The 13,257-nt window shown below is 34.0% G+C and overlaps 1 protein-coding gene across 16 annotated transcripts in view; it reads right to left on the bottom strand.

Moving 5' to 3' along the window:
• The window catches only part of LOC101259478 (uncharacterized), a 51,875-nt gene that overhangs the window by 21,479 nt on the left and 17,139 nt on the right, over window positions 1-13,257 (bottom strand). For 15 of the 16 annotated variants that reach the window (XR_740996.4, XR_002028000.3, XM_010321280.4 and 12 more), the window contains 4 exons: window positions 5,627-5,794; window positions 2,679-2,795; window positions 2,425-2,590; window positions 29-147 (listed from right to left, as the gene is read on the bottom strand). Coding sequence is in view for 14 of the 16 variants with exons in the window: in XM_010321280.4 (XP_010319582.2) it covers window positions 32-147; window positions 2,425-2,590; window positions 2,679-2,795; window positions 5,627-5,794 (567 nt within the window). In the remaining 2 variants the exon portion in view is untranslated. The remainder of the gene's footprint in view (window positions 1-28; window positions 148-2,424; window positions 2,591-2,678; window positions 2,796-5,626; window positions 5,795-13,257) is intronic. The other variant, XM_010321284.4, reaches the window with a different exon arrangement.

Raw genomic sequence — 13,257 nt, 5'->3', positions numbered from 1 at the left:
ATCTTATATGATTTACTCAAATACCAACCTGTCATTCTTGAAAGTTGCCAACGTAAGCATTAACATCACTTGTAGAATAGAGGTTAGAAATAGTATCAGAGGTTGTAGAAAACGCAGATTCACCATTTGCTGAAGAAGATCCTGGACCTGGAAGAGCAGAAAGAAGGGTTAAAATGCCAAACTTTTATCCTTCCAACAATTCAAAATACTACAACAAATACCAGATTACATTAGTTCAATCTTAATGCTATTTATTTTCACTTTCTAATCCATTCATTTACATCTCAATCCACTCTAAATGTTCTTTTATCAAAAGTCAATACAACAGTCCTTTTGATTTTACTCCTAAATCTATACAATTTAATCCAGGTCAATTTAATGGAGTGGAGGAACAACATATTTTATTGGACTACATCTTAAATCTCTAATACAACTATCTCCCTTCAATAATATGTTTATATTTGTTATAACTGTCTATAATTTTTATTAAAATATGAATAGGTTTATACAATCCTAATAAAATAAGAATAAGGTTATACAATCCTACTTAGAATAGAATAGGAATAGAAATAGAAACAAGTTAGTAAATAGCATCCTACTTGGTAATAATGTAGAAAAAAGCAACAAATCAATAATTATTTTTTCTTATATTTCTCACCTCGTATCAGAGCCTCTACAATCTTGGTAAACAATCAAAGAGCTTCCGCTGCCGGCGGGCAGCTATATCCATATATGCTGCCCGTTCGGCTAATGATTATGTTAGCAAAAGTTGGGTCACTGCGTATCTTCGTGGTGACCATTTTCTCATATCTAATTTGTGTAGCACCGTGTCATCATTCTGGTGACCACTTTCTCCTATCTAATTCGTATAGCACCGTGCCATCATATTCCGGTGACTACTTTTTCATATTTAATTTTTGTAGCATCGTGACATCATTTCCGGTGACTACTTTTTCATATTTAATTGTGTAGCATTGTGCCATCATTCCCGTGACTACTTTTTCATATATAATTTGTGTTGCACTGTGACATTCTTCCAGTGACTACCTTTTTTTGCATATTTGATGAGGTAGCACCGTGCATCTCCGGACTACTTTTCATATTTAATTTGTGTAGTACCGTGAATTTTTCCGAACTATTTTCTCATATTTGAGTTGCATAGCATCATGTGTTTTTTTAGTGACTCAGATTTGATTTGCATAGTTCCATTCGTCTTCGCGGTGACTCCTCAAATCTGATTTGTGTAGAGTTATGCCATTATTCAAAACCTACCCATATTATTTCTCTTTTTCAATGGGGTTGTCCCATGAATTCTAACTATCATATATAATTTCTATTTTATAGTTGGGTCCTGACATCATTCCGACCTTACCCATATAATTTTATTTCTTAGATTGTGACCAATTTTTGCCATCAAATGTAATATCCAGTATATGAGCACGTTCCGATCAACTTTTCGGTGACTTTCTTATTTAATATCAACTTATCGATTGATTCCAACACGATCCATTTACTTTATACTAGATTTGAGAACTTCGTTGCTCAGAGGGAATTTAGTAGTCTTGTACTATTGTGCAGATCACTCTATAGTCTAGAACAATTTTTCTCAAGCTTGGTTTGGGAAGTTCAACACCAACATTATGCATCAAATTCAGTATTTCATGTGAAGATTAAGCACATTGAGATTGACTGACATTATGCATTTGTAACAAGCTAGGTACATGAATTGTACGCATTATCTTGAGGGGGGTGTTAGAATATGAATAGGTTTATACAATCCTATTAGAATAGAAATAGTTTTATACAATTCTAGTAGAATAGGAATACTTTTATACAATCCTATTTAGAATAGAATAGGAATAGCAATAGAAATAGGAATAGTAAATAGTATCCTACTTGGTAAAGAATTGTATTCTATTGTCTATAAATAGGGTCTCAATGTAATAATGTATAAAAAACAGCATTTCAATAATGTTCTTTTCCTTTATTTCTCATCTACAACAATTCAATAATATTCTTTTCTTATATTTCTCACAATTTTTCTTCAAGATTCCAAAATATGTACAGACTGCAGCCTTTACAGTAACATACAGTCATCACTTAACATTGATCCATTCGTACAATTTTTCTTGAAGGTGTCCTCTGTGAGGTCATTTGTGTTCATAACTTTTGAACCATGATTTCTGAGGCTACAAAATTTTGATGAAGCATGACTAAGTCTAGAACAATCAATGTGATCCTACTTAAGAAGAACGAAACAAATTCATATAGAAAGCAAATATATATTTGCAAGAAAATAGCACATAGCAAAGACCTCTCCTACTTCTGGAAATGGTTCAAAAAAATACATCCACAAAGAGAACGAGAGGCGGGACCCCCTGATTGCAAACAAATTCAATAGCTTCTAGATCTACTGAGCCATACCTTTGCAGATTCTTTGTCTTTCACATAAAAGATATTTATCTCCTTTCTTTTCGTCTTGCAATGTATGATCTGCTGAATTATTGCCTTCACTGCAGGAGGGACCTGTCCCGCCTTTCTTGCAGCTAGGAGAAGCTAACTGAATGTTCCGACGTAAATTTAAGCAATCCTTACACAAACATAATAAATTAAATTACAGATCAATATGATGTGAAGATTGCTAATAGAAATTGTAGAAAGTGGCAGATATGACTTACTGAACTTAAATGACAAAGCATCCCACAGTTGTAGCAAGATACTTGTTTTGGTCCATAATCTTTGTAATCCACGCATGAAAGATGGCCAAAAGCTTTGCAAACCCCGCATTGAATTTTCTATCCACATCAGACCATCAGATCACCATTAGTTTAAAGTGAACATTGTTTACAATTTACTACTTTCAGAAAGAATGTAATCGAGATAACTAACTAGAATGTTTCACCCAAAGGTATTCCCAAAAAACCAATAAAGATGAACTAAAAATCTGTATCTGTCTATACTACCTTAAAAGCATTATTCCCTCACTAGAATGTTAAATTACTAAAATACCCCCAACTTAAACACTATATATATATATAGCATACACCTTTTCAGATTGATGGGTAATGACTTTTCCGAAGGGTTGTAACTTTTTTATAGAGTTGTGAGTTTTTGATGAGTTATGACATTTCTAAAAAGTTGTGATTTTTATGAAGGGTTATGACTTATCTAAAAAGACACAATAAGAACTTTTTTCTACTATCCTTTGTTGTCTTTAAATAGATGGTGTTTATCACACTTTTAAATTTACGAATTTTGTAAGTATTTTTTTCTTCTTCTTAAAACAAGGAAGATTGTGAGAGTTGTTCAATTATGCAATTACAATATTTTTTGTGGATAAATTAGATAAATGAACAAAAATTGATGCAACAAGGAGAATGAAATAACACAATTTCAAACATGAAGAGTATCTTGATAATTAATATATACTCATTTTCATAGTCATAGAATATACTTTTGTAGCAACTTTTACTTGACAAGAAGTTCAATGATTTTCCGTTGCACAAACTACAACTTGGTGTTCAACATCTGAAAAGTCCTAAAGTGTTGGAGAAAAAGTATTTGATCAAAAACTTATTTGAATAGTCCAACTACATTTTATAAGTACTCTTTCGTTTTCAATTTATTTAGTGTACTTTATTTTAATTCAGTTTAACATAGAACGTTCTTTTACTTGGGGTGGGGACGCATCTTTAAGACACACAGTTAAAAGATATTTTTATATATTCTACATATGATCCAGCTAAAAGTCTTCTTTACTTTTTGAAAACTTCATATCAAATTAAAATTAAACCAGTCTATATCTATTTTTATCCATCTACACTACCCAACTTAAAATGCCAAATGTTGTATATCTTCTATATTTTATATTATATTATATTTGAACTTTTTCGCATTGAAGGGTTGTGACATTTTCAAAGACTTACAAATTTTTCGATGAGTTGTTACCTTTTTTAAGGGTTGTGACTTTTCTATAGGGTTTCGACTTTTTGAAAGAGTTGTGACTTTTTCCAAGGACCATGATTTTTCCGATGAGTTGTGACTTTTCTGATGGGTTGTGAGTTTTCTACAGGGTTGTGATTTTTTTTATAAGGCACAATAAACAGTTTTCATACACTAGCCTTTGTTGGCTATCAAAAAGGGGCGTCCTCAAATTTTTAAACTACATCTTTTTAAAAATATATTCATTATTCTTCTTCTTCTTAAAGAACCCAATTTAGTATATCTTCTATATTTTTGTAAGGAACAATATGCACATACTAATACTACACATTTTTACTATAAATGGAGGGATTTTCTTACATTTTTATACTATGCTTTTTTGACATTTTCTATTCTTCTTTTCTAAAAATTTCAAGATTGATTTATAGACGTTGACAATCTCAAAGGTCGGTAAAATTAGAACACTCACTAACATAGTTGTTAAAGTAATCTAATACTCAAATTAAAAACATCAAATGTAGTATATTTTATAATAGTAATTATTTATATCATAAAATATTATAGTAAAAGTAATAACACTGACAAGACAACAATAACAAAGTAATGCAATATAGAGAATGGAGGAAAAAGTATATTTAAGAGGTCTAACTAAGAGATTTTAAGAGTGACTTTTTTTTAATAATCTTCACATAATTTTTAAAAATAGTGTGATACATGGTCTGATATTCACATGCAATGCACGTGCGTCAAAACTAGTCGTATGAGATCGGGGGATCAAATCCCAATAGAGGCACACAAAAAATGATTTCCTTCCGTGTTCCTTCTGAGCATGGATTAAACTCTTCTCTAAGCATGATGGGCACTCATCAACGAAAACTAGAACCCAAGTGCTACACTAAGCTATGTGTTGCCTGGGGTAGCATGACTTGTAATTTAATATTTATGATTTCTTTCCTCTCTGACTTGACCACTTGATGAAATGTAGAGACAGATCGGTAAATGGCTAATTTTACAGGACAGTTTTCACTTTTGATAATTGGTGATCTGACCAGTATTTTTGTAATAGGTTTAATAGCTATTGTGTTTCATGGTTCATATTTTGGATCTGGTTTATTCTTAGTGTGGTAATAGGTTGTGTCGAGACTCTAGTTATGACCCGACTGTTGCCCGTATGTGGGAGGGACATAGCTTGGGGAGTTCTTATCTGTGGAGAATAAAATTATGATCAGCCTAATCCTTGGCTTTTAAAGTTCCAGGGTGCCTGTGCTGGTGAGAGGTTCTAAATACCTGATGGAATAGTAAAGACGCTTGCAACTTGGCCCAAACACCATGTTATGCAAAAATAATATCCATAATAACTGATAGTAATGTTGTTTCAATTCAAAAATAAAAACATAAAATTACAGAATACATAATAATACGGATTTTCTTAGAACACTAAGAGGATTTTCTTATTAACACTGTGCAAATCAAACATTAATATAATAGTCTAAGTAAGAGCTCATAGATTGTCGTCACTGAATTAGGGAGTGTGGAGTGAATATTATTTGTTTTAGAAGTCTTGAAAGAACAGTTTCCTGAAGTAATGACTCAATAGACAACATAGCACGTATAAACTACGATAATTGTTTACCAGACAAGGATTTATGCCAATACCAGAATTAAGTTGATAAACCTCACGTACCTCAAGATCAGTAGAGGAATAACCATCTTTACAAGTGAACATATCATGTCCCTTGTCACCGCATTTTAAACAAAATTCACAAGATTGGGCTTGTAGAATCTGTGTTTTAGCATTCAGACAATCTTTGGCTAAATGACCTCTTCTCTTGCAAATGAAGCAAGCAGTGACCTGGAAATGAAAAATATGATTTTGTATGAATATTTGTCCCTTGTTACCCCTCCCCCTCAAAGAAAAGTAAAAGAATAGAAAAGGGAGATAGCATAATATATGTAAGAAAAGTAAGGCCTCAAAAAAGAATGGTAAGGAGGAAGATGAAGCAAATGAATGAGGAAAATGTTGCCTATCACGCAGATTGCTTTGATTTGTGGAACAAGCACGAGTTCATGATTTGCTATTTAACCTAACACTAGAAAGGAGCTAAGACTAAGAAAAGAGATATTTTTTTCTTTCTTTATATTTTAAGAATTCCTTTTTATATGATAATGTTGCAAAACATGCATATATCATATGTACAAACCAAATACATGCATGAAATCTATGGTTTGGATATTTCTTCTTCTCGTATTCTAGTATCGATTGAGTTCTAATATGACAATGAACTTGAATTTAGTGGAGATCTCTTTTTGGAATTTAAAGGTTCTTGTAAGTTTCTTGAACGCTCTAGTGCTTATGTGAATAGCTTTTATGTGGAAGAATTTGTGGGAGGTGTACGTACTTGAGTATCCTTGATTATATCATAGAAATGTTTAATTTTATACATATTTTAGGGAGTTTGTGTCACTGTTGCTATGCGCATTGGGATACTATATTGATAGAAGTAAATTAGGGTTGCATGTATCATTTCCTATGGCATCTAGACGACAATATGTTGTGTTTATATAAGTAGAAAATTTAATATTGGGATGATGTCATCCACATGCTTGAGAAAGGTTTATTTATACATGCTAGCATTAATTGGGTTAAGTGAACACATGGTCACCACCTTATTTCGTTCCTACCATTATTGGTTATGATTAATGAATGTTGTTTACTAGTGCATGTGTTCTTGATTTTGCGAGGTTTAAATTCGAGAACGAATTTTTTTCAGTAAGAGGAGAATGATAGCATTCATGGTGGCATACCTCCAGTAAAGGGCTTGGATATGAGGCTTGGGAAATCAAGAAGATGCTTATCATTGAAGGAGAGGCCAGGAATGAGCCGACAAGATGCTTTTTGTAGATCAAGTACCCAATAATGAGCCCAAGAATTATGCCAAGGAGTGGGCTAAGTGCTACACGTATTTCATACTTTAAGTCCAAGTCAAATAGGAGTAAGATTGGGGCCACATGGAGACCAAGAGGAGGGGCCCAAGAAGGTTTGTTACATGTGAGAATCAAGCCTCCAAAGGGCTGCAATTAATGACCATAATGGCTACTTCTCAAGACTAAAAAAAGCAGTTGAAAAGTCACAAAATTGGTGTGTTAGCAAGAATTTGACAATTACCTTTTCTTTTAGCTAGTTTTGGGGAAGCGTGACATTATATTTTACTTGTTTTCCTAGTTAGGTTTTTATTAGTTGTTATTTCCATAAAACAAGGATGTGGAGTACATGCTATTTGGGATAAGGGTAGATTTTGTTATTTTACAATGAACATGATTATTAATATCACTAGTCTCTAGGTACTTGTGTTGCACTTGTATCCAAGCAAGAGCTGATTCATTGTTATGGTTTCCAACACTTCCAATATTGAGCATAAATCTATGTGTAAAAAATCACTAAATTGCAACAAATAGTCAACATCAACCATGAGTCATTTAGTACAAAGTTGAACACACAAAAAATATGATTTTAAGACATTAATAATAGATTCAACAGTGAGAAAAACATATTCAATAAAACAGCGGTAGAACTAAGATTTACACCAAAAGGGATTCAAAATATGAAGAACTAAACACACAAAGGCGCAACATCTACTAATATGCATAAAAAACTATTTAAACCATATGTATAAATAGTGTAATTTTCCATCGAAAAGGGTTTGAATGAACCCTCTCGGCCTTACCTGATTCCCCCGATAAAACAAATGGGTCAAGAATGATCCTTTCAACTTCATCTCATATCATTTCGATAAGATTGTGCTTTGTAATAACAATAAATACAAGTGAATAAATCCATTTTCTGATCAGGGTCTTTGTGTAGCCCATAAAATTATTGTGTCAGGAAACTTTTAAATCTCTATGACTTCATTACATTGCGTTAGCTTCTAAATAACTTTAGGAAATGACTGTTCAAATTCATTTTATACTGCAGCATATGAATCTGTTATATAATTATACATGAAAGGTAACTTTTCAAATTACTTATCCATTTTTTCAAATTAATTAAGGAAATCAATGCATAGATTTTGAAAGAATACAGTATGCCTGCATTTGAATCTAGTCCATATTATTGAACCATTCAAAGTAACCTTTCAAATTCTTAACATTTTGAGAGTAACTAAGAAAATTAATGCATTGTCTTTCAAAAGAATGAATTATATTAATACACCTTCTCACCTTTAGTATTTAGCATAACATAATATCATTAAATACTTTATATTTAATAAATTAAATATTTTATAGTATTATGATTGAATGTAGGATAAAATGGTAATCCAACTTTGCACTTTGGAGCTTCCCACTTTTAGTAATATATGATGATATGATGATACGATATGATGATTTAAGAGTTTCTTTTCTTTACCTTTGGGTGTTGGCTACTCGGGATATATCTTAACAACTTTATAAGAACGATTCTTCTAGAAGTAAGAGTAATTCTTTAACTTGATGTTTTGACTCTTTTTTGTATATTAAAGAAGGTAATTAGTCTTATAGTAATTATAATCTCTAATTTCTTCAAATAGGGATCTAGATCAGTTTATTATCTAAGTTCTTCCCTTTGACTCTATTAATATCATAATTAGCTTTAATCTGCTAATTTTTTAATACTAAGATTGATTAGGGTTCTTAGCACATAATTTTGAAATTTGGGAATTTTATTCTTGAATTTCACATATCTTTAATCTTATTATTTTTGTTTCTGCAATATTTTCTTGTTTCTATTCAAGTAACCTAATTATTATCAAGCGATTTCCTCGAGAATGGTTTGGAAAACTTATAGCATTGTGATTCAGGAATTCGGCATGGTTCTAAGTGAAGCAAATCATTCTATATTTTATCCTCTCTTCTCTAGGTTTGTGTATATACTTTTTTTTTGGAAACTGGTAAGAATGTTAGTGCATGTACTTAGGAGTTTACGTTAATGACACCATATCACAGGTAATAATGACGAAGGAATTACAAAGTCAAAACATTACCTTCTTAGCACTGCCATACTAAGGATCTTGCTCGACTAATATACTTCTTGGGCATTGAGGTTGCTCAATCCAAATCATGTCGTTCACAAATGACAAACATAGTTGATATTCTTGAGGTGGTAGGATGATAGATTGTAGGCCTATTAGTACTCCAATAGATCCAAATATTAAGCAACTAACAGGTTAGGGGAAGCATTTTAGTGATCCCAAAAGATATAGGAACCTGGTAGAAAACTGAATTATCTCATTAAGACTCAACCTGAGATTGCCTTCCAGGTTAGTGTTGTAAGTCAGTTCTTGAATCTCCTTATGACCGTCACTGGAATGTCGTCATTCACATTCTCATATACATAAAATCTACTCCGAGGAAAGGACTACTTTACGAAGAACGAGAAGATGAAAAATTGTTGGATATACAGATGCAGCTGGAGGACCCTCCTAGAAATGATCCACTTTTGGATAGCGTGTTCAAGTTGGGGGGAAATTTAAGGTGTATTGGAAAATTAAGAAACAAAATGTGGTTGTTAGATCGAGTGCACAAGAAGAATACGAGCTATGGCAATGGTCACATGTAAAGTCATATGGATCTAGCAACTTCCGGAGGGTGAAATTTGAAGAGATAAAAGAAATGAAACTTGTGTGTAATGAGATTGCACTTCACATTGCATCAAATCTAGTGTTTGACAAGAGGACCACACACATAATGATAAATTGTCATTCTTTCAGTCCTGAGACATTGTCACAAAGTTTGTGCAGTCAAATTATCAACTTGCCTACATATTCATCAGGTACCAAATCGATCCCAAAACAAATTATATATGTACCAAACATGGTACACAACTTGAGGGGGAGTATTAAAATCCTTCTGAATACTCTAGAATATATGTAAATGTAGTAGGTAGCTTAATGTACTCCAATTGTAACTAGGTATTTATTTCCTTTCCTTTTAGGTCATATAAACATAGTAATTAAAATCCCAATAGCTAGAGGACAATCAAGTTGAGTGCTTTTTGGTTTCTCTTCAACTTCAGATGTTGAAGTGTGAGACCATCTCATCTGAAACCTGAAGTTACGACTTAGGTTGTTAGAGAGAACACAGTTTTATTTACTATTTTACATTCTTACAACACTAGGTCAAGATGACCTCTCTGAGTTAGTTCATAATCAATGAGGCTTGTTTGCTCCATGATCAAGTCCATTTGTGCTACCTTTCCTGAGATATTATTTCTCCTTCTTTCTAAGGCTCCCACGACTGGTAGCATTCCATTCCTTGAGCTTTCCTTTCAGAAATTTCAGTTGTGTGGCTAGTATGAAGTTAGGTCTGCCTAATACTCAAAAAATTCCACCATTCCCTAATCACTCCTTGAACATTGTTGTCTAGAGCCATCAATCTCGAATTTGAAATAGGATTTACTATGGTTCCAAACTACAAACTGTAGAATGAAGGGTGAATGATCAGTGAGTCCTGGGCAAAGTGGATTGCCTGATTAGCATGAAAGTCTCATCCCATTCTGTAGAGAATAGAAACCTGTCTATCCTTGAGGTTTTCCTTTGATTACTTCCCTCTGTTCCAGGTGAGAGATCTATCAAAGAGAAGTGGATCAATTAGCCTTATCCTGGATGTAGTCAGAGAAACCATTCATAGCTCTGGTGAAAATAGGATTGTTTGAACCTTGTGGTGTTGAAATCTCCACACACCACCCAGGGACCCTCACAAATACCCCTAGCAGCAACAAACTCCCCCAGGGAGGTCTCTCCTCTCCAACCTGTTATGAGGGCCATATACTCCTGATATGTACCAAGAGATATTGTTGCTTAAATCTGTCAACTAACTAGTACTGGAGTAAGCACTAGTGTTGACTAGCTCCCGCTTGTAACTTCATTTTATCCCAATTCCCACATAATCACTATCCCCCCTATTAGTTCCAGTTGCTTCCTGTAAACAAAATCTACCCATCTACTTTCCCATATTTGACTGAAGACACTAATGACATCCCCTTCTAGCTTTGTTTATTGTAAAATAACCACCTCTGCCTACCATTTTAATAACAGCAGCTTCATTACCTCCCTTTTGTTCTCACTGTTTAGTCGCCTCACATTCCAGGATAGAATTTTTAGCTTCATTGATCACCCATTTTTAAAAGCCTTCCCCTGGTTCTTTGTTCACCATCCTTGTATCTAATATTACTTATCGATCCCTGACCCTCCTCTGATTCCCTGTGAGTGTAGTCTTGATGTTTGAACTGTTGACTTCACCCTTGGTCCTATGTCTCCTTTTGTCAATTTTCGTAAAAAGAGATGAACATCCATTCACACCCTTGACAGTGAGCACCAAATTTCTTATTCATTTTTAAGACATTCTGGTGGACCCAAAATGTAACTTCAGGTTCTGTGTTCTGTTCTCTCACCTTCAATGGTGACTTCTTACTGTTGCACATTGTAATCATTGCCCCCTAGAATCATTGCATGCATGCTCTCATATTAATCTTTATCCCCACGTGCTCCACTCACATGTTAAATTTTTGAATTTGAAAACCTCCCTACTTAAATCTAGGTCTTCTGACTCATCATGTACCCTAGACCCAGGTCTTTCCCCAAAAAATGGTGATTTTCCTCTCCTCGGTCTCCTCTTTATTCTAAATCCAGTCTCTGCATTTGTTGTCGATCTCATTCATCATTTCTTTGGTCCACAGGTTTAAAGGAAAACCCAACACTCATATCCAAGTGCTGGAATACTGGTGCATCTTTGGAACACAATCGGGTGAGGGAGAACACCAAGATAAGTGCAGCTTCTTTTGGTCCCACCTCCAATCACAGATCATAGTGTATTCTGCCAATATCCTTGTTGGAAAATCAAAGAGAAATTGATGGTCTGAAAGCTCAAAAACTCCGACAGAACTTCCCCATTGGCATGTGCCCACCTGCAAACAACAGTCTGATTTCGGATCTTTTCCCTGTCGAAATGCCCCACCCATCTTCTCAGGATATCTTTGTTGTAGATTTCTGCTGCTCCGGTGGCTTATGATGATGTTGCCTTCACCAGAATGAACTGCGGTTTTTCCAAACTGCTACTATGGAGATAAATCTGCCAAAGACATTAAATTTATTTACGCAAAGTAAATGGCATTGTGGTCCCTAAGCTTCCACCTTCCGACTTCCTTTCCTTTAACTTCTGAGGCCTGATACAGTAAATAACAGATCCAAGATCTGACTTTCCAGCTGATTGTCATGCTTCGAAGCACGTTGTTCCTCGATTCCATCCAGTCAAACCATGTTTCTAAAGGAGTAACATATTTGTGATATTGTATGACTTCTACTCAGCTCTAAAATAGATCTTGTTGTCCATTATCTTAAGCAAGCAAGGGGTGATTGGAGAAAAGACACAGTTACGAAGGTTTCTGGCTGAAAGACTTATCTTCTTCTATTTCTTGTTCTTTTTCTTCTTCTCATTTGTATTAACCTTGATAAACTTAGAGAAGATTGAATGATTTAGAAGAATAACCAATCATAGGTTGAACGGTGAACATGCACAATCTCAGCATACCCCAAATTTTAGCATGAGACTGCACATGCATAAACTACCACAAACACCTCCAACTATTGGTCATAAGTATCTCCGCTGTACTAAATAAGATGTGATCACAGATGATAAACCCTAATGGTCAGATGCTTAACTAGCTAGTACTTTGAAGAACGCCAGTGTTCCAAAGCTTTTAAAAACATGGAAAAAGATAAGTCAAAATTTAAAACATCTAACATGAAAGATGAGAGAACGAAATCAAATGAATGTTAAACTTAGTCAATAGATGGAAATCACATTTAACATCATTGTAGAAACCACAAAATAAAAGACGGACAAGAAAGAGCGCAAGGAGAACTCAATATAACCAACTTGAGAGAGAGAGGACTATATAATTGGAAAGGTTTTAACATATCATTTTGTATTTTCCCACCACAGTTAGACACTATTGTAAAGGTTTTTTACTCTAAGTTACTTCTTTAAGGTACCAGTAAAAGAAAACTTACTTCTGTAAAATATCAATTAGATAAATGATACCTCTTCAACGGTGCAAAGAGAAACCAAGTCCTATGTTAAGTATTAACCCAGCTGTTCATCCCCTAGACATATACATGTCCAATGGGTAGAATATAGATGTGGATATATCATTTGAAACATTCAAATACATATCAGAGCTGCACCAAATCGATCATAACAATTTAAAATAGGTGGAAACTCACGTCCACATACCACGAGTAGGACGGGAGAAATAACTAAAAGGAAACTCAGGGAAAAGTA

This window comes from Solanum lycopersicum, chromosome 1 (assembly GCF_036512215.1).
Source record: "Solanum lycopersicum chromosome 1, SLM_r2.1".
Lineage (NCBI taxonomy): Eukaryota > Viridiplantae > Streptophyta > Magnoliopsida > Solanales > Solanaceae > Solanum > Solanum lycopersicum.
The sequence above is the reverse complement of the archived record's forward strand: the minus strand, read 5'-3'. Positions and strand labels throughout refer to the sequence as shown.